This window comes from Numida meleagris, chromosome 3 (genome assembly GCF_002078875.1).
Source record: "Numida meleagris isolate 19003 breed g44 Domestic line chromosome 3, NumMel1.0, whole genome shotgun sequence".
NCBI lineage: Eukaryota > Metazoa > Chordata > Aves > Galliformes > Numididae > Numida > Numida meleagris.
The window spans coordinates 14,320,053-14,338,371 of NC_034411.1; the positions used below are offsets into that span (position 1 = coordinate 14,320,053).

Sequence of the window (18,319 nt, forward strand, 5' to 3'; positions counted from 1 at the left end):
TTTCTAGGACATATTTGCCTTTTCAATTATCTGTGCATCAGGAGCTCATAAAATTCTAAAACGAAAATGAGACTTGAGCATATTTCATGAGACAAGTGGGGACCAGTGTTACGTGGACTTGTGTAAGATAAGAATTGATGTATCCCTCCAATCATGGGCCCAAAGCTACTGCACACTGAAGAATATGGAAAAACTGTATCCAGCGTAGGTTGAGGGCATTGTGAGATTTGTAATGTGTCAGAAAGAATGTGTAAGTTTTAAACTTTATTCAATTTCTTTCTACTTTTTAATAATTAGAGCTAGTCATCTAAATTCCTCTCTGGCTGTTTAAAGATGCTTCAAACTTAAAATAATACAGAACGTCCTTATCCCTCCCAGTGGCTTTGTCTTACACTGCTGAGAATATGAAGTATTAAAGTATTAAATGATGTTACATCTGGTGCTCAGGAATTAGGTATTTGGGCTTTTTGAATGTTTACATTAGTAAGATGTCCTCTTGAGAGTTGTATTCCATTATGGTGTCCTTGAATTTTTTTTTTTCTTTTTAAAAACAACCAAAAACCCCATGGGAATGGCACCTTGTCTAAGCAGATGCAGGATTTCTGAGATGCTGTGAGAAAGATCAGAAGCTGCTGATGTTCGATTGTCTGGAGTCTTTATTTACAGCTCTTGTTCTTGCATATCTCAGTTTTGTTTGGATTACTTAAAATGAAGTTCTTATTTTCCATCATAATGAACCAAACTACAAGATCACTCTGATGTGGAGGGATTAAGCAGGCAGCAAGTGACAGCTGTACATCTCTTCGTAGATCTTTCTTGTGAATCTGGAAGTCACTAATAGGAGGCTTCTAAGACTTCTCAAACAACATAATGTGTATGTCATTGGTCCTGTGTTTTTTATGAATAAAATAGGAAATACGCTAACTTGGGTTTGACTGTATTTGACATGTATAGCAGTATCTTATTCCAAAGTTCAGCAAGTTGTGCTTAGTTGTTGTGTAGCAGTTGCTTTTCTAAAATCTAATCTCCAACTTGGTTTAACATTTGCAGGAAAATATTGTAGCATGGTATTGCGGACACTGAATTGTTGTATTGTGTCTGGCAAGCGACTAAGAAGTAGCATGCTCTGTAAAGGTCTTTCTGTTAAGTCAAAGTGTAGCCGCTCTCAATGCACTAAGAGTGCAGTGTCAATGTACGTTCCAGAGCAGTCGCTTTCCACTAAAACAGATTTAAATTGAATCATACAGATATAGTACTTACTAGATATTACTATAGTATTAAATCATGTTTCTTTTAAAGTCAGTGGCAACATCTTGTGCAAGCTGAGTATTCTGTCATCTGTCCTCTGTTAATATTGTTGTGTGTTATTTTTTATGGAAGTTCTTGCAATCTCAATATAGACAAAATGTCCACGGAGAAGCTGCTGTGAACGCTGTTCATAATGTTTTGATTAGGGATAGAGCTGTTAAGCATGAGGCTTGTAAACTAGAGCTGTATGTAAAGAATGACTGAAGATTTTTGAGAACCAATGTAAATTTCAAATGAGATATGTGCAGCTTTGAAAAACAGTCCCTGATGGATCTGAATATGAATGCTTGAAGTCAAGTCGCTCAAAAAATCCAGTGGGTTACTTTCTGAAGAGGCAAGAAATGCAGCCTTTCGCAACTGCTGTCCTTGATTTGTGTGAAATGTGTCTACAAATCTTGGAATACTGTACACGTTGCACCTGTTCTTGGCAACACTTGTTCTGTGGGCTGTCTTTGAAATGTTACACAGAATCGTCTTTTTTTATATTAAAGTTTCATTCTGTGGATATTTTTACTGAAATTCCGTATAGATTTTGTGTTTATGATCCTATTGCAGTTTTCTTTTTTTTTGGCTTATTTGTTTGATGGTTTATTTGTTTGATTAACAACTTTTTATTAACACTGATCTCCTGATTAATAATAGCTTGTAGCTTGCTTGTGAAGACTCCTCCAACTCTTGAGAAAACAGACCTGTACATTAACAAATAACTTCCTTTCTACGCGAGTGGAAAAAGTTGTTTGGAAAGTGCCTTGATTGATCTTCTCATGGTAGTAACTGTGGGCTGAGCAGTGAACTTTTGAAAGTATAAAATGCAGCTGGGTAAATGGAGGCTGCTGGGCAGAACAGCATAACTTTGAACCATTGGTGGCTGTCACTTCTGTGTCAGGTTTGTTTTGCCCCCTCTTGAGTAATCCAGTCTTCTAACCACGCAAGCAGCGTGCTGGCTGTCTCTGGAACCTGGAGGACAGCAGCACACATCTCCCTGCTAATGTGGTGAAGAAGCTTACAGGTCTAAATAGTTCCTCTTCTGAGAGCTCACAGCGACCTGCTGTTGCTGAAGAAAATGCCTCAAGGCCGGGTGTGCTGGAGGTATTTTGTGACTACCAGGAGCCATTCCGTCAGTGTGCTTGGATGATGTGAACAACTACAGGATCCAGTAAGCACTCAAGTTGATTCTCAGAAGGTGAGTTTCCTGAACTGCCTTCCAGTGTGGAGTGGAATTGCTGCACAGGTTGGGTGATCTGCAGCTCGCTTTTTATTTGCCGCTGCATCAATTTCTTGATGTAACTGCTAAGGGGGAGTGGTATCAAACAAAGCCTTAGTTTATTTTACGTTCTACTGCTCAGTCAGCTGCTTCTGTCTCATTAGGTGAGAATTTGAAATTATCCCTATGAACAGGTGAAATACTACGGGCAAAAATCCAGACAGGTTTTGAAAATTACATAAAGCTCTGTTTTTGTAGAGGAATCATGATACTAACTTCTTGATAGTGCAACTGCAGCTGTCTTGAATTTTTGACTTGATTTGTCAGCCCCCCGTTGTTTGCAACCAGCAAACAAAACTGAATCTGGGGTGGCTCCCAGGTCTGGAAGTAGTGATGATGAGTAGTACATTTTTCTTCTGAGGGACTGATCACACATTCAAAAATGAAAAGCTGGATGGCTGCTGCCGATGTCTTTTCCAGTGGGAAGGAAATAGGTTTTCTCCCTTTCCTGAGCTTTAAACACCTCCCCACACGAAGCGTACACATACATAGAACACCAGCATATTTGGCTGTAAAGGGCTGCCCAGGAGGAAGCGGTGCGTGTCCTTTGTGATGCTTTTGCAACTTTTCTCAGGAGCAAGCTGGCTTTTACCCAATTTGGAAATGTAAGATGTAAATGAGGAAGTCTGGTCCTTGATTCTTTTTCTGGGTAGTAAATGACTTGATTGTGTTGGTGTATTGAGTTTCCAGCAGAACAGAGATCTTTATAGCCCATGCTGAGCTTTGCTGTACAAGATGCACAATGGAAGTCAAAGTGATGGAAGGTCAAGTCTCTGTTTTACTGGTGTCTAATAATGCATTCAAGGTTTAAATTTGTCCCTCCCTGTATTGCACAGAGCATGAGCCTTTGGTCAAGCCTGTGAGTTTTACACGACATCGTTGTTGAAAAGCACCCCTCCTAGCCCTGGAAGAGTTTCTTAGAACCATGGTTTTTGCTGTGCAGCTGGGAGTCCAGAAGTGGTGGTGTACACCTTTTTGTACATCTCCCCTGGATTGTTTTCTTAGTACCCAATGTTATGGTTCCTCCAAGGAGAACTGTTTGTATAATTGATGCTCCAGGCTCCTTCGACCCCAGCAGTCCCAGGCTTCCCAAGTGACTTCACAAAACAGATGTTCCTTGGGGCTTGCTAGGGCCACTTACCTGCTTCTATGCCAAGTAGCAAGAAGCTGTCCTCATTCATGTAATGAATCCATTGACTTTATTCAGTCTCATGCTGAAGTCACAGATTGCTGAAAAATATTTTCTGTTGAATCTTGTGACTGACTTGGAGGGGCCAAGATCAGTTCCTTTATCTCTGATTGAGGAGATACTGAAAACCATTCATTTTATAGCGTCAAAGTCTATCAAGACATGCTTTATGCTTTTGTTTGGACAAAATTCAGGAATGTTCATGGAGAATTTGAAAGTCAAAACAGAGCCTTTTACTTATGTAAAAAGTTACTAGATAAAACAGCTGTCTGCAGCACTCTTGAGAAACGCTTTGGTAGTCATGGTACCTTGAAATAGCTTAATTATATACTGAAGTTAACTTTTCCAGTTAAACTTTTGTTAAGAGAGAAAATCCCAGTTTACTCATTCTCTCTCAGTGGAGTTTCTGCTTATTCACAAGAGACCACCAATGTTGTTTCTCCAATCCTGCAATAGGAACACAGTGATTCAGGCTCAAATTTCATGTTGATCTTTTCTTCTCTTTGTTTGTCAAATAACATATATAAACACTAATGTGTAGTGATATTTCGCTAAGCCCTCTTTTGGATTCTAAGCAATGTCTCTGTCTTTTGCAGCTCTCTGTGGGTTTTTTTTCCTGAATTTGTGATATGTAGATACATCTATACCTATTTCACTTCAGTGAAAAGAGGTTCTGGTGCAGCGCGTGTGATGCTATTTTCCCTCAGTAATTCTCTAGTGACCTGCTAAGGGAACAAATGAGAAAACAGTAGATATGGGAGAGGCTGTTACTGCCACACTGATTGTGATTAGATCAGAGGGGGAAAAAAAAATCACATCTGAACATTTCAATTGCACGTTGAATTTTACCAGTGATATTTGCCTTGATTACCTGGCCAAACTCCTTGCTGTTAAGATGCTCTTCTTTTGCTCCAAGGTACAAGTTAAGACAGCCAGTGTCTCATTAAGCAGACAGAGGACGTTCCTCATTTTAAGAGGGAGTAAGCCAGATAGATTTCATTAAATAAGGAGCCAATTGCTTGAAAGGAAGCTGTGTCAAAGCTGGTCTGTATATCGCTGTCAGATATGCTGGGGAGACATTTGCTGCGCTGTCTTAATGGATTATGCTCATACTGCCAGAAAGAGGCTACGTGGTTGCAATTTAGCAGCAGATTAAGCTTATAGCTTAATTTTTCCTTAGTGCTGCTATTAGCCATTTCCTCCACACTTCAACTCATAAACTGGCCAGCAGCAGGAAGAAGTGTCTGTTGGAGCACCTGGTGTGCCAAGGGCTGTAGCTTCCCAGGGTATGCTGGCTGGGTTACAGCAAGAAGTCATTGTGCTTTAGTGTGTTTGGCATTTTCTTGTGGGATCCATAAAGCACGCTATGTGAACAACTTAGCGATAAGGGAGGAAAGAGGAACTTTTAGTGTGACTGATAAATAATGACCGGTAAAAACATGGCAGGCTGGTATCGTGTGAATATAGCCTGTCAACATAAATGGAGAGAGAGATTGATGTGGGATGTGTTAGGAAGAGCTTAACTCATTTTGAAGAAGGTAGATGTAAAAGTGTAGGGGGAAGATCAACAGCAAAACGGTGTAGATCTCTTCAGTAATTTTTGCGCAAACTACCAGCATGATACGTTGCCGAATCCAGATGCACGTATTAATACATTTAACTATCACACAGTGCTTACCCTTCTATGCTCTAGAATAAATACCTGGTTTTCAGCATAGATAATGCAAACTTAAGTAAAAGCAGATGTATCCCCAGTTCTTGTGCTGGGAGCACAGAGAAATGTCAGTGTAAGCCAGTTTGCATTTGAACGGTATTCATTGTGGATGTGTGATGAATACCTGATGGTGTAACTATGTATATTGATAGTCATTCCCAGTAATTCCTTCCATGAATATTCTAACTAGCTAGAAAAAGGAACTCCCCTACACACCCTTAATATTTTAAGCTAAGATGCCCTGAGATCCACAAAAGCAGTATGAAATAGCTGCACATCTCTTAGGTGGCAACTTCGTTCTCTTTAGACAATTCTTGAACCTGACCTTCCAATTGGCACCATCGTTCCTGCTTCAGTCCCTGAAATATTCCTCCAAAGATACTTGGCCATCTCTTTTGAATCTTGAATGAATGTATGTATGTGTTTTTGTTAAATCAAGTAATCTGTTACATTTTGGATGAGTGTTAGCACATGTGGTAAGGTAACTTTATTTTGAGCCAATAAGTGTATCTGACTTCATAATGTTCTATGAATAACTACAGCTCTCTGGGCTGTGGAGGAGGAATTACCTTAAAAAGCAGCAGTCATTTGCATGAGGATGCAGTAGCTGTCCTAGCTGGTTGGCAGCTGTGACTCTGCAACTTAATTCCAAATCCAGAGTTCTAATGTAAGTAACTAGAAACAGTCTTAACTGTTATAAATGCCAACCAAGGCCTGGACCTGCTTTTATAAGTCAACTAAAGCAGAATTTTGCTTTTTGGATGTAAATGATACCATTTTTTCCATCACCTGGATATTTTTGATGGAAAATTGAGATGTTACATCCCTGTTATTTTAGGTCTAAGTCACACATATCACACCCCTATATTTCTTCAATTATTAATTTTTTTTTGCCATAACATATTCCAGTATATCTGCACTTGCTTTGACCACATGAAATGAAACATGGTGCTGAAGTCCAGTGTGACACGAGAAGTTGTTGTATATTTTTTGTGCATAGATAAGGAAGTCAAACCTTGATGAGATCCCATATTAATGATTTACAGACAGAAATACAGAGTTTAAAAGCAAGTAGGAATAAATTTATCCTGTGAGATCTGCAAACATGTCTGGAAAGCCAGTTTGTGTTGCTGATTTTGAAGATTATGCTAAAAAATTTCTCCCCAAATCAGTGTATGATTATTACCGATCCGGAGCAGATGACCAGGAAACATTAGCAGATAATGTAGCAGCGTTTTCAAGGTATGAGAATGATTTAAGACTGTAGAGTGTGTGTGTGTATGTGTTTGCATTATTAGTAGGTGTGGTACAATATTAGATTTTGTGCAAACAAAACTTAATTTTTCTGAAACTAAGTTTTAGGAAAAAGACTCAAAGAATTCCTTCTCAGAACATCAGTTCCTCCCTTTCTTGCCCCCAACTAAAATTTTCCATCAAATCAGTCCCAAAAATTCATTAGCTTGTTTTTAGCTTTACCTGCATTTTGATTAGTTTAGGGAAGCAAAATTTCTGGGTGAAACAAATACTTAATGAGCTGATGAAATTGTTGTTGTTTCTATATTTTAAGCTATAGTACAGGCAAAGATTTCTTGTATTATTGTACCTTTTATGTCCTAAGACACTTCTAACTGAACTGTTCCTCCTAAATTGAATTACTTTTGTGGCCTTCCCTGCTAAGTGTCTGTGCAATATTGCAGAATTGGAGCTGTGTGTCCCAGCGGTGCACTCTGGAGCGAGGTGTGGAGGCCAGTGCTCAGTAATGTGTGCCTGAGCTGTGTTCAGATTTCAGACATAGTTAGCACTTCACCGTGAAATATTGTAAATGATGGGAACTATTGTAAAACCAGTTTTGACTTGCAAACTGTAGCTCAATCCCCTGTACTCTTGTCAAAACCCAAACTCACTCAACTCCTTTGTGCTGGAAGTGGTAGGTTCAACGTGGACTAAAGTAACTTTTGATGGAGGAATGTCAAAACTGATGTCAAATCACTTTGTGTTATGTTGGTTCCCCATTTCCTGAATTTCTGCTGCTGCTCTGCTACCAGAGCATCAGTTCAAGACAGCCAGAGCTGTTGAAGGTCACTCAGTAAAGCAGTGGGAGAGCTGGGATCAGAGTCCAAAACCCAGTCCCTGGCATAAGATATGCTGTCCCCTGGTTTCTGACACCTGCAGCACTAGCACAGATCTTCCTATAAGAAAGAGTGTCATAACTGAAGTTGTCTGCCAGGTGGTCCTTCCCCTTTGCAAAAGTGAACCCTTCCACCTCTTCTAATGGGATGTTGAACTTCATTCAGAATCGTTTGAGCACAGGTTTCAGGACACGGATCTCGATTCCTAAGTGGCCTCCACTTGTAGCTGCTGAGGCACGTCCTGTGGTGGTGGGATTTTAATTTATTAGCCTGTGGGTCTAAAACTATTGAGTACAACATCCATGTGTCTGATGGCTTCCTGGGCAGCACATCTAGAAGTGAGAACCTGGTATAAGGATTTGTGATTATTCTGTGTTAAAGGACTTAACTTTGGCACAAGCAACTTCAAAAAACCTTTATTTTCATTATGACACTGTTGAGAAGAGCATGTCCTAACTATGAAGGATGTAGGACTGCTATTAGGGGTTCAGTCCCTGGATCTCAGTCTTTGTGTTTTTTGAATGCATTACTCATTATCTCCCTATTCCTGAGGGCAGCTGATGGGTAAATATTAAGTAAGATGGACTTTATACCCGCAAAGATCACAGTTGCCTGTACGTAGTATGTACGGAGAGTTTCACTGCCAGTGGCCAGAGAACTCTCATTGATTTCTAGTCAAAAGCTTAATTGCGTGCTGTTTCAGGACATGGGGTTCACCCCGATTAAAGATGTTTACAATGTCTTTAAATATTTATATGTATAAATATTTGTATTTAAATGGGAAAAAAAAAAGAATGAAATAGAACCCACAGTGTGAGTTTTGTAGCCCAACTCTTTCTGGTGTGCATTGCAAGGTTACTTAGTTGGCTGGTATATCTAGAAAAAATATCTGTTAAGTCTGAGCTCTTAATTTTTTGGCAACTTAATGGTTGCATTTACAATGGAAATAGATTATCATTAAGGAGTGATCTAGCAAATTAATGGTTGTGTTGACAGATAATGCAGTACCTTTGGAATGGCTCATGCAATTTTTGGATCAGTGCAGGTCATATCTGTTTGCTGATATAATCAGATGTCCTGTCCTCTTGAAAACACAGGAGCTTAAAGTACTTTGGACCTGTAATCAGATACTGCAGTATGAAGTGCCCCCAAAAGACCAAGGCTTGAGGTGAAACTAACGATAATTCCGATGACTCTCCTCTAGCTTCCAGTTTATCTGAGATTGATGTTGATGTGAAGAACCAGTGCTTGCATCTCAACATCAGCATTTTCCTGCTAAAGCCAGATCAGTTTTCTCTTCAGTTTTCAAATGAAGTGGAGATGGCAATTGCATAAATGAGGTATTAAGGCCAGAGACAATTATTTAGGACATGAGAGCATACATTATTCCCTATGGCATCTGACTTTATTCACCTTGCATTTGTTCTGTGTTCCAAAACACTGTATGTCCTTCCAACTTGAGAGTGATTAAATTCACTCTCAAGTTGTCAAGAAACCAATGGGCCTGAATAAAGAGTGCATTTTAAGACAAGAGTGAGTTGCCTTTGGCTTGATGGCATTCAAGAAATCAATCTGAAATCTCTCAGCATTTTAATGAAAGTAAAAGTATGTGTGTTTAGGAACACGTTTCCGATAATCTGCTGCGACAGGTTCTGCCGCTGACTTCCCAGTGGTGTTTGGCGAAGGTGCGTTTTGTTGTCATGTTCAAGGAACGTCGTGTCTTGTTTATCGGTGAGTGTTGATGCATATTTTCTTCAAATGTGTCATCTAGTAGTTAGGTAGTAAGGGCATTAAAATGACTGGGCACAGGCCTTTAAAAAAAAAAAAGACTGAAAATCTGACTAGGATCAAACAGGCACATCAGGTCACAAGGCAAAGAGAAGGAATGAATGCTTTTAATAATGAGTTGGTTATGTTTCTGCCACATCTTCCAGCCCAGATTCAGAGTCCCCGAAAAGAGTTGCCATGTGGATGATGAGACATCCCGGGAGAGAAATGTTTTCCTTGAGTAAATGCAGCTGCTACTTGGCCCTGTGCAGCAATAACACGTGCCCATTATGATGGGAAGTTGGGAAGGAGGAGCAGGAGGAGAGATGAAGGTCATCAAAGCAGGCAGGGGCTGGGATAGGGCCTTTGCCTGAGCAGTGTTCCTTTCCAAAGCACGCTGCTATTGATGCAGTGTGAAGGGAGCATTTAGTATGAATTTGGAAAAGAAGTAAGTGGGTACTGCTTGAAAATGTTACATCTTGAGATTTTCAGTGTTTTTTTTTACGGCAAAAGATGAGTGTGAAAAAAGAGTGCTCTTCCCTTTATCTTGCCCAACTGCAAGGTAACTTACATTCTGATATTTTTGAATGGGGGGGAGATGGGGAGAACCCACTAATGCCCCCTCACTTTCATCCTTCTTTCAAAACAGCTTTTAGATGAAGCTGTCTGAGTCAGGAGTGCTCACCAACTTACCCAGTGCAGCACTTCCCAGCTACTGGCTGGGAAGAAAGATGCAGTAACTTGCAATTGCTGATCATAGCACGCAAGTGTCAGCTTGGCTTAGAAAAGTTGTGGGTGACAAGAAGATGATGAATGAAAAGTGCATGAGGCCTTAACAAAAATCCTGGAAACATTTTTGCTCAAAGAATAGGAGGAAGCAGGTCTTGTGTGGCGGTCTAATGAATATGTGCACTGGTTTCTGGGAAGTAGTGTTCTTGTTTATTGCTTACTATTGGTAAGGGTATATCCCCATGGCTTGTGCAGAAAACAGGTCATTTCAGATGTCTCATAAACTAACAGCTGAGAAAAATCCATGTGTAGTAAAATCTGACACTCTTTTGTCAAAGAGTATAATGCTAAGGTGGTGATCCCATCAGTGTTTTTCATGAGACACAGTCAGTGCTCAATTTTGAGGATTGGTTTGATGCTGGTCTAGAGCATGCAAGCTAGTGAGATGCAAGGAGAGAGGTTTTGTGTTTTGTTTTTTTTTAAAAAAAAGGTTATCAGAGAAATTTGTTTAAATACTGGGGCTAATAAATCTGACACCAAAAAGCTTGTGGACAATTACTTGACAGCATGTAAGAGTGAGTGGGAAGGAGGGTATTTGCTGTTTCTAGCAGCTTTGTTATTCTTGTGTATCCTGCTGAGAGGAGATAGAGAAGCAGAAAGAGCAAAAATCCTCTAAGCTAGAAGCACTGAAAGAATTTTGCTACTTCAGGACTGTGACGTGCAGAATCAGACTCTGTAACCCGAGTGAGATTACAAAGCAGGTATGTTTATTCAGCGCTACGCCCACACTCGGGGTGCAAGGGGGATAGATCCTCCTAACTTGCACACCAGTAAGCAGAAAACATTACACATTTGAAAGCCAAGCTCATACATAGTCAGCAGGTTTCCCGGAACTCATCTACATATTCATTATTTTCCAGGAATTCTTTTGCATAGTGTCCCTCCCCTTGATGTATGTGTTGTAGCTCCTCCTGGTGGTCATTGGATGAAGGCTCGACGTCTTCCTCACTCTGCCCTTTCCAACCCACTGCTGTTTTGCAGAGGTGCTCCAGCTTCAACTGGTTCCCTGTACTGGTCCCTGCTGATAATGGAGTTTCAACGAGTTCCTTTTCTTATCTTGCCTTGCATTCTACTTACCCCAGCCCCATGCAATAGTTAACCCTTAGACTGTCCCTTATAACTCAACTGACATTCAAATGTGTGCTTGGAAGTGGCAGTCATTTGCACCAGTAAGAATCCTATGGGTCAGGAACAGCTGAGTACTAGGAGACTGCAGAAGAAGGCATTTTGCATCCTTATGCTTCTGAGTTAGCCTGTAAACATGACCAAGGTTATTAAAAGATTTGTATTTTCTTTGTATTTGCTGGGGAAAGATGTCTCAGAGCTGGGAGAAGGCCTTTGGAATGAGGAATAGGAAGAAGGGGGATAAAAGTCATGTTTTCTCTGTTCCACCCTCAGCTCGTCTTCCCCTGTAAAATAACAATCTGACACAATAGCATAAAAACAAGTCCAAGGAGGCATACTTACAGTGTGTGTGTCTTGGCATCAAATATTATAGCTGAGTCCCACAACTACATCTCTTCTTCCAAGCATCATAACCGTCTTTCTCCTCCCTGGGGAGTGCTTTCTGGAGAACTAGCGTGGCCTGGTGCTCCATGGCTTAAGAAATTTGGGTCTCATCCTGACTCTGTCCCAGGTTTCTTATGGAAAAGTCTCTTGATCTTCCAATAAAATGAAGATATTGTCTTCCTCGCCACCTTTTTTTTTTTCTTCTCTCCCCCCACCCCAACCAGCCTGTTTAGTATGCAAGCTCAAGCTGACTGCTACTCACTGACAGAACACAGTCTAAGGATAATAGAGGCTCTGTTTGCCATCTCCTTGCTAATGACAGTAGTCAGTTTCCCTCAGGCGTTTTAGTGCTGAACAGGTAGTCAGTTTCAGCAGTACTAGAGATTAAGCTTTTAATTATTTTCTTTAATTAAAACTCAGTAGCCATAATCTACATTCGCAGTCCTTTCAGAGGGAAGGGTGCATTAGTGAGACATTGCGACAGCCTATTATTGCTTGCAGAGAACACTTGCACCTTGCTCAGAGCACACTCCTGAGAGCTAGCACCTGCTAATGTGCACCTTCTTGTGGATTATACTAACAATGGCTTTGCTGCAGCATTACTTCATTGACAAGAAAACGTCCGATTTCATGGATACCCCCCATGAATGCATCCATACTGAGATGGTTTTGGATATTAAGTGCTGTCTAGCTGATGCTCTGAGAGGGATTGTTGTCCTGTTGTGCTCCAGTTGGTGGCAGAAGGGGAAGGTAAACTTGTGTCCAAGCATGTGATGTTCAGCCTAATTGCAATGTCGCATGGGTGTATTTTAGTTCTCATTTGGAGTCAGCTTCTGCCTGTAGCTGAGCTGGAGACCCTGACAGAGAATATGGCAATGGATCTGGGTTAGTGTGGTTTACAGTGGATACACTGGAAGCAAAATGAGGTCAGGAACAGCTGAGCAGGTTCTGGGCCAAGTCATTCAAGGAGTAGATTATAATTTACTCTCTTGGGAAAGCAATTATGCTACACAGTCTTCTTCTGTACCAAATTATAATGGCTGCATTTGTTTTTTTCCTGGAGGTCTCAATTCCTTGTGGGCTGTCCCTGGGCCTGCGGTTACTTTTCAGTGAAATATGTGTCGCACAGGGGCTTGTGACTGCTGGAGATGGGGCCTCTCAGGGCCTACTCGTTAGCAAAAGGTGCCAGTAGAGATGCAATGCAGTGTATTTCCCCAACTGTCTCCTCTGAGTACAGCTCGGGCATGCTCCTGCCCATCTGTTTTCCACAGGAAGAAGCATGGCTAATTGGTTCTGTGTGCTCTCAATGCAGACATCCATAGCATAGGGACAAGGAGGTGTGAGAATACTGGCCAAGCTAGTTTTATCCAAAACTTCTGTATCCTTTGGCTCCCTGGTCCATTAGGGGAATGGCTGAGGGAGGTGGAAGGGGGACTGGTGACTTCTGTTACAGAATCAGAGTCATTAAGGCTGGAAAATACCTCTAAGATCATCATGTCCAACCATTGACCCATCAACACCATACCCACTTAACCCACGTCCCTCAGTGCCACATATCCATGGTTCTTGAACACCTCCAGGGGTGGTGACATCTCCACCTTCCTGGACAGCCTGTCTCATTGCGTTACCATTCTCTGAGAAGAAATTTTTCCTAATATCTAACCTGAATCCTGCACATCCTCTGTCATCTGGTTTTGCCACAGGGCTTTCAGGGAAGCTGAGATTCACTGTAAACATTGTTTTGCAGCTCCCGTCTTTTCTTTCAAATGATAGCAGCCAACAATTTTCAAAGGATCTTTGCCTCCTTTCACCCTCCATTGATTTTTTTTTTTTTTCCCCCAATCCCTTCTTGCCTGTTTCTTCCTGGCTTTGTGCAGTTTGCAGCTCCTTCTACGTGTATGGGTCACACAATGGAGCTCTGCTCTGCTCTAGGTCCAACACCTGCCTGGTGCTTTGTGCTGCTTCCTCCCCTCCTGCTTTCACCATTTTTTTTCTCCTGATAACGGGAAAACCTGCTCTTGGACGTTCAGAGCTATAACCTCAGTGATGCAGATATTTTATTCTGTTTTTCTGTGTCAGATGGAAGCTGTACCCCCGGGTGCTCCGGGACGTGTCTGTAATGGACCTGTCAACGTCTGTCTTAGGGCAGAATATCAGCATGCCGGTCTGTGTGGGAGCAACTGCTATGCAGCGCATGGCTCACCCTGATGGAGAAATGGCAACTGCTAAAGGTAAATTGTGCGGAGTTCCTGCAGTCCTCTTGCTCCTATCTCAGAATAAACACTATCTATCTCTGAATAAACAAAGCTGCACCTCGGTGGGAGGGGGGCAAACGAGCGCTTTTTTCTGTGTCTTCAGTAGGAGAAGATAGATGCTCAGGACATCAAAAAAGGAGGTAACCTATCTGAATCCCGGATTTGAGGTACATGGTCTTTGCCCATACACCTTCAGAGGTGGATGCGGTCTGATAACATGTCAGTCTAGTAGTTCTTAATTTTCAGGAGTGAAAATTGAGGGGAAAAATGTGCTATCAGCTTTAGTCCAGGTCACCCAACAGATGCACACTACAAAGTGGGGATCTGGGCATGGCGGAAACAAAGTGCAGTGAGTGCAGCATCCCTCTGATCTGGGGCTGAGGGATGACCACAGGAGTCCTCTTTTCAGCCCTCTGTCTCTTGTAAATGCCTTCTGATTAAAGACTGGAGTCATTTTAGAGAATTGGCAGAGAGGTTTTTGTGATCATCTGTAATGCAGGTAAATAGATTCCCTGATTGTCTGTAGGGCCAGAAGAGACTACAATACTTCTCTAATATGACTGCATAATGTTAGTCCAACAGCTGCGGACAGGTTTTGCACTGCTTTGGCCTTTGTAGGATAGTCTCTTGGTCTTGATTTGGGAATCAAATGGTAGAGAAGTCACCAGAAGTAGCAATTGAAAAATAAATAATGGTCTGATTTCTGGCTTGAGTCTCTGACTTGGCAGCTTTGGACGCTTCTTGCTTGGATGAGGAGTAGCCTGGTGTCAGATATTTCCCCTTGGTGTCCTCCTTGCCCGCTTCACCAAATTCTTCACACCATGACAGCTGCTCTGCTTTCTTGTAACAAAGTGTATTTCACTGGCCTGTAGGAATCCTTGTTATCATTTGTAATTTAAAAATGAAAACATCTATATATTTTATATACATTCTATAAATTATGTGTTTCCATGAGAAGATATGCTCACTGTCACAAAACCTCTTATGAACCCCAGTGGCCATCCATGTCTTTCCTTCCAGAAATACAGAAGCTTTTGCCTATCTCAGAATGATATATATTTTTTTGCTTTGTATATAACTCTTTGAACACATCCCAGGGAGCCAGCAAGATAAGGGTCCTCTGGGCTATATTTGATACAGAGATGCTTTCAAAGTAAAGCCTACAGTGTAAAAGGATGTGAGAAATGGGATATAATTCAGATGTGAAACTTTCTCACTCCTTTAACTTAAGCTGCAAAATGACTTTCACAAGAGGTCACACTGTTTGTATGCAGCAAGCATTCAGTGTCACGGTGTGAATTTCAATACTCCAGTGCTAGCAGAATGAAAAAGGTTACAAAACACATAGACCTGTGAGCTAGGTTCATTTAACAACCTTTCCATGATCAATGCAGCAAATGCTAGTGTGAAGTGAGTCTAATTAAAAACCTTGCGGTGAGCTGGTCTTGATCCTTCTTAACCAGCATGGCAGCGATGTGCCCTGTGATGAGCTGCAGCCCTTCCGTGTTGCTGTCCCAGGGCTCTGGCAAACTCAGCCCTGTCACATTTTGCTCCTCAGCAAGGAGCAGTGTGAATCTTACTTTCTGTCAAAGGTTTCCTTGATTTGTAGTGTATTTGAGCATTCTTCTATTTTTTTTAAGAGATTTATTAGAAAGCCAGATCGTATGTGCAGGCACGCTCCACACGATGGAGCTCAAATACTTTGAATTGATCTGAGAAGCTGTGTTCTGTCAGCTGTGTTAGTGCTGTCCTGTCCTTTGGCAACACTCGTGGATTATTTCTGGCCCAGGTCATGCTGTAAGAAAACCCTGAAGCATAATGCTGGTAAGTGCAAACACATTAATGCCATGTTAAGAGTGAGATTAGAAATGCACAAAACCCAGGATGTTCCTTAGCAAAGCCTCCCACTGACACTGTGGCCTGGCCACATCTTAAGTCATAAATCTATCACTGCACATACAATAAAGTGATAAAATAAGGCTAACTACCAGGGCTGAGTTATGGTTGTGGTAGATAAGTTGATTTTGGAATTTCCTGACTCTCTTGCATTTAGTTTCAAACTTTAACATGTGATTACTGCATTTAGCGTTCTTGAATCTTCAAGCCAGGAGACCTTGGTGTACTGGCAATGGTTTGAATGTGTGGCCAAATAAACATATCCTTGGAGTTGGTAAAATTTTCATCACTTTCAAGGGAGAGTGCAATTAAAATCACACCCTCTGTATAGCATTAGCATTTCTTGTAGGAAAAAAAAGTCTTTGGTTTTGTGCTCTGTTAAAGGTGGAGCAGGGCATTCAGTGCCAAGCTTCTGGTCTGACCTTCTAAGATGACAGGGGTTAGCTGTAAAGTACACGTTTGGCTTAAAGCTTTCCTTAAAACTGGGACATTTGGGATCAAGGATTTTGCTACATCCAAATTCTCTTTAACTTAGCAGTACCTCAGAAATGAAGTGGCTAGATTGTTGGTTGCTTTAAATCAGTTTTTGCTTTAGCTGAACCAGTTCATGCAAGCCAAGAAAGTCTGATGATAGTCTTACGGCTTTTGGAAAACACCATGTACTTGTAAGCTTGAATTTTGGCTCAGGTATGTAGGAAGCGACTCATGCGGTGGTAACTCTGCTGTTGTGATGACCCTTGAAAAGCACGGTGCAGTCTGAGCCTTGTCCCCTCTTGGCCTGAGTGGCTGCTGGAGCAGGCATAGTGATCCTTGACTCACACTCAGGAGCGTGGCAGCTGCCCAAAGGAGCTCCTACGGTGCATGAATGTGTATGTGTGCTCGGGCAGAACGCAGCAGGTGCCACAAACAACCCAGCTGCCTGGTTGGGGTTAAACCTCTTGAGATGAGCTCGTATTCGCATCATCTTCACCTGCAGAACAGGGTGGTACAGGTAGAAATAACAAGCTTTTTCCATGCTTCCAGAGCAATGCCTAATCCTCCCAGCTACTTCTATTAAGTAACAATATTTTGCTTTGAAATGCTGTGCACTTTCAGTGCCTCCATCCACAGGGTAATTGTCCTCTCTGCAGAGAAGGACACCTATGTTGAGCTGTCTCTCATCAGGTAGAACTCCCTTTCCTTGCAGACATTTTGCTTCAGGGCTTGTCAGGTTTCTGGGAACTGCTGCTGCTCAAGGGATGTTCCCCCACAAGGGACCAGATTGATGGCATGTATCTGATCTAAAATATGTCCAAGTCAGGCTGCTTCCCTTAAACACACCTTCATCAACAGTCCTGTTGATGAAAAAAATAAAAAATAACCTTAGTAGAGGTTATTTTTTAGGAAAGGATGTTGAATTGTGATATTAAAAGTTCCTGATGATAAGACTGAACGCAATGTTTGTGGGTCACCCTAAAATTTAACTAACTCCACTCTTAACAGTGTAAGCTGTAATTACGGTCAGAACTTGTATGATTTCAGATTCCAGAGGGTAGACTTTGTTATCCTTCTATTAACTAGACTATATAGATATAAATACATAGGCAGCAGTATGTTTCCTTGTCAGCCTTCTTTGACATGTCTAAATGGACTTGGAGTTCTTCCTTGTAGAGAATGCTTTCTTGTCCTTTAAACAATGCCATGGATCTTGGCAGAAGTTAGTCCATTTTTTTTCAGGGCTTTCTTCAAGTATGTTCCCTAGACTTCAGTTACAGTTAATCGGTGTATATGGAAATGTTGTAAATAATGGATTTTCTTTTCAGGAGAAACTGAAAAAATGGGTGGAAAATGGTTTTGGATTAACTGAAATGTTTAATTTGATCTAAAATACAATGTTTTATTTAATTTTCCTACTAGCTAATGCTTTTAACCATAGCTTGCTTTTGAAACAAAAGTGTTAGCTTGGAAAAAAAACATTTCCATTTTGAAAATACCAACACATGACATTTTGACTTAGGGTGATTTTTTCTTGTCCTTCTCACTCAAATTTCAACTTAGTTAACTAAAAATATTTGCCAAATTTGATGAATAATTTTAGCCACCATAAAAGAGCAAAGGGCTTTTCTCTAAACACCTTCCAGCAGAAAAGTTCTGATTCTCCATGGTATTTTTCTGCTTGTCCAAAAAATGTTCACTATTCCTTCATGCAAAGACATTAATTTGTCTCCCCAGCTTCACACTGTGATGCTCACAAACCAATGTGATCTCCATGTAGTCTTCAGTTAGAACTCCCTTGAAGTAGAGCAGCATTCATGGTCCTGTAAATAGGACCTACCTTCAAGTATACTTAAAGAAAATCTTATGCAGTATCCATCTGCTTAACAAGAAATAGCAATTTCTTGATGTCCCAATTCATCATGAACAGATATGTACAATTATTTTTATCAAGACTTCTACTCTATTATATATTGATGCAATTTATGTAATGGTGTCTTAATTCTTACTGACTGATTTCCTAAT

General features: G+C 41.1%; 2 protein-coding genes across 2 annotated transcripts in view; one reads left to right on the forward strand and one right to left on the reverse strand.

The window, feature by feature from the left end:
• The window catches only part of HAO1 (hydroxyacid oxidase 1), a 31,301-nt gene continuing 14,941 nt past the window's right edge, over positions 1,960–18,319 (forward strand). Inside the window, exons 1-2 of the mRNA XM_021392485.1 lie at positions 1,960–6,717; positions 13,749–13,900. Of these exons, the coding sequence (XP_021248160.1) occupies positions 6,581–6,717; positions 13,749–13,900 (289 nt within the window). The 5' untranslated portion in view covers positions 1,960–6,580. The remainder of the gene's footprint in view (positions 6,718–13,748; positions 13,901–18,319) is intronic.
• LOC110396664 overlaps positions 13,907–18,319 on the reverse strand; it is a 31,002-nt gene continuing 26,589 nt past the window's right edge. The window contains exon 6 of the transcript XR_002437147.1: positions 13,907–17,154. The gene's annotated coding sequence lies outside the window, so the exon portion shown is untranslated. The remainder of the gene's footprint in view (positions 17,155–18,319) is intronic.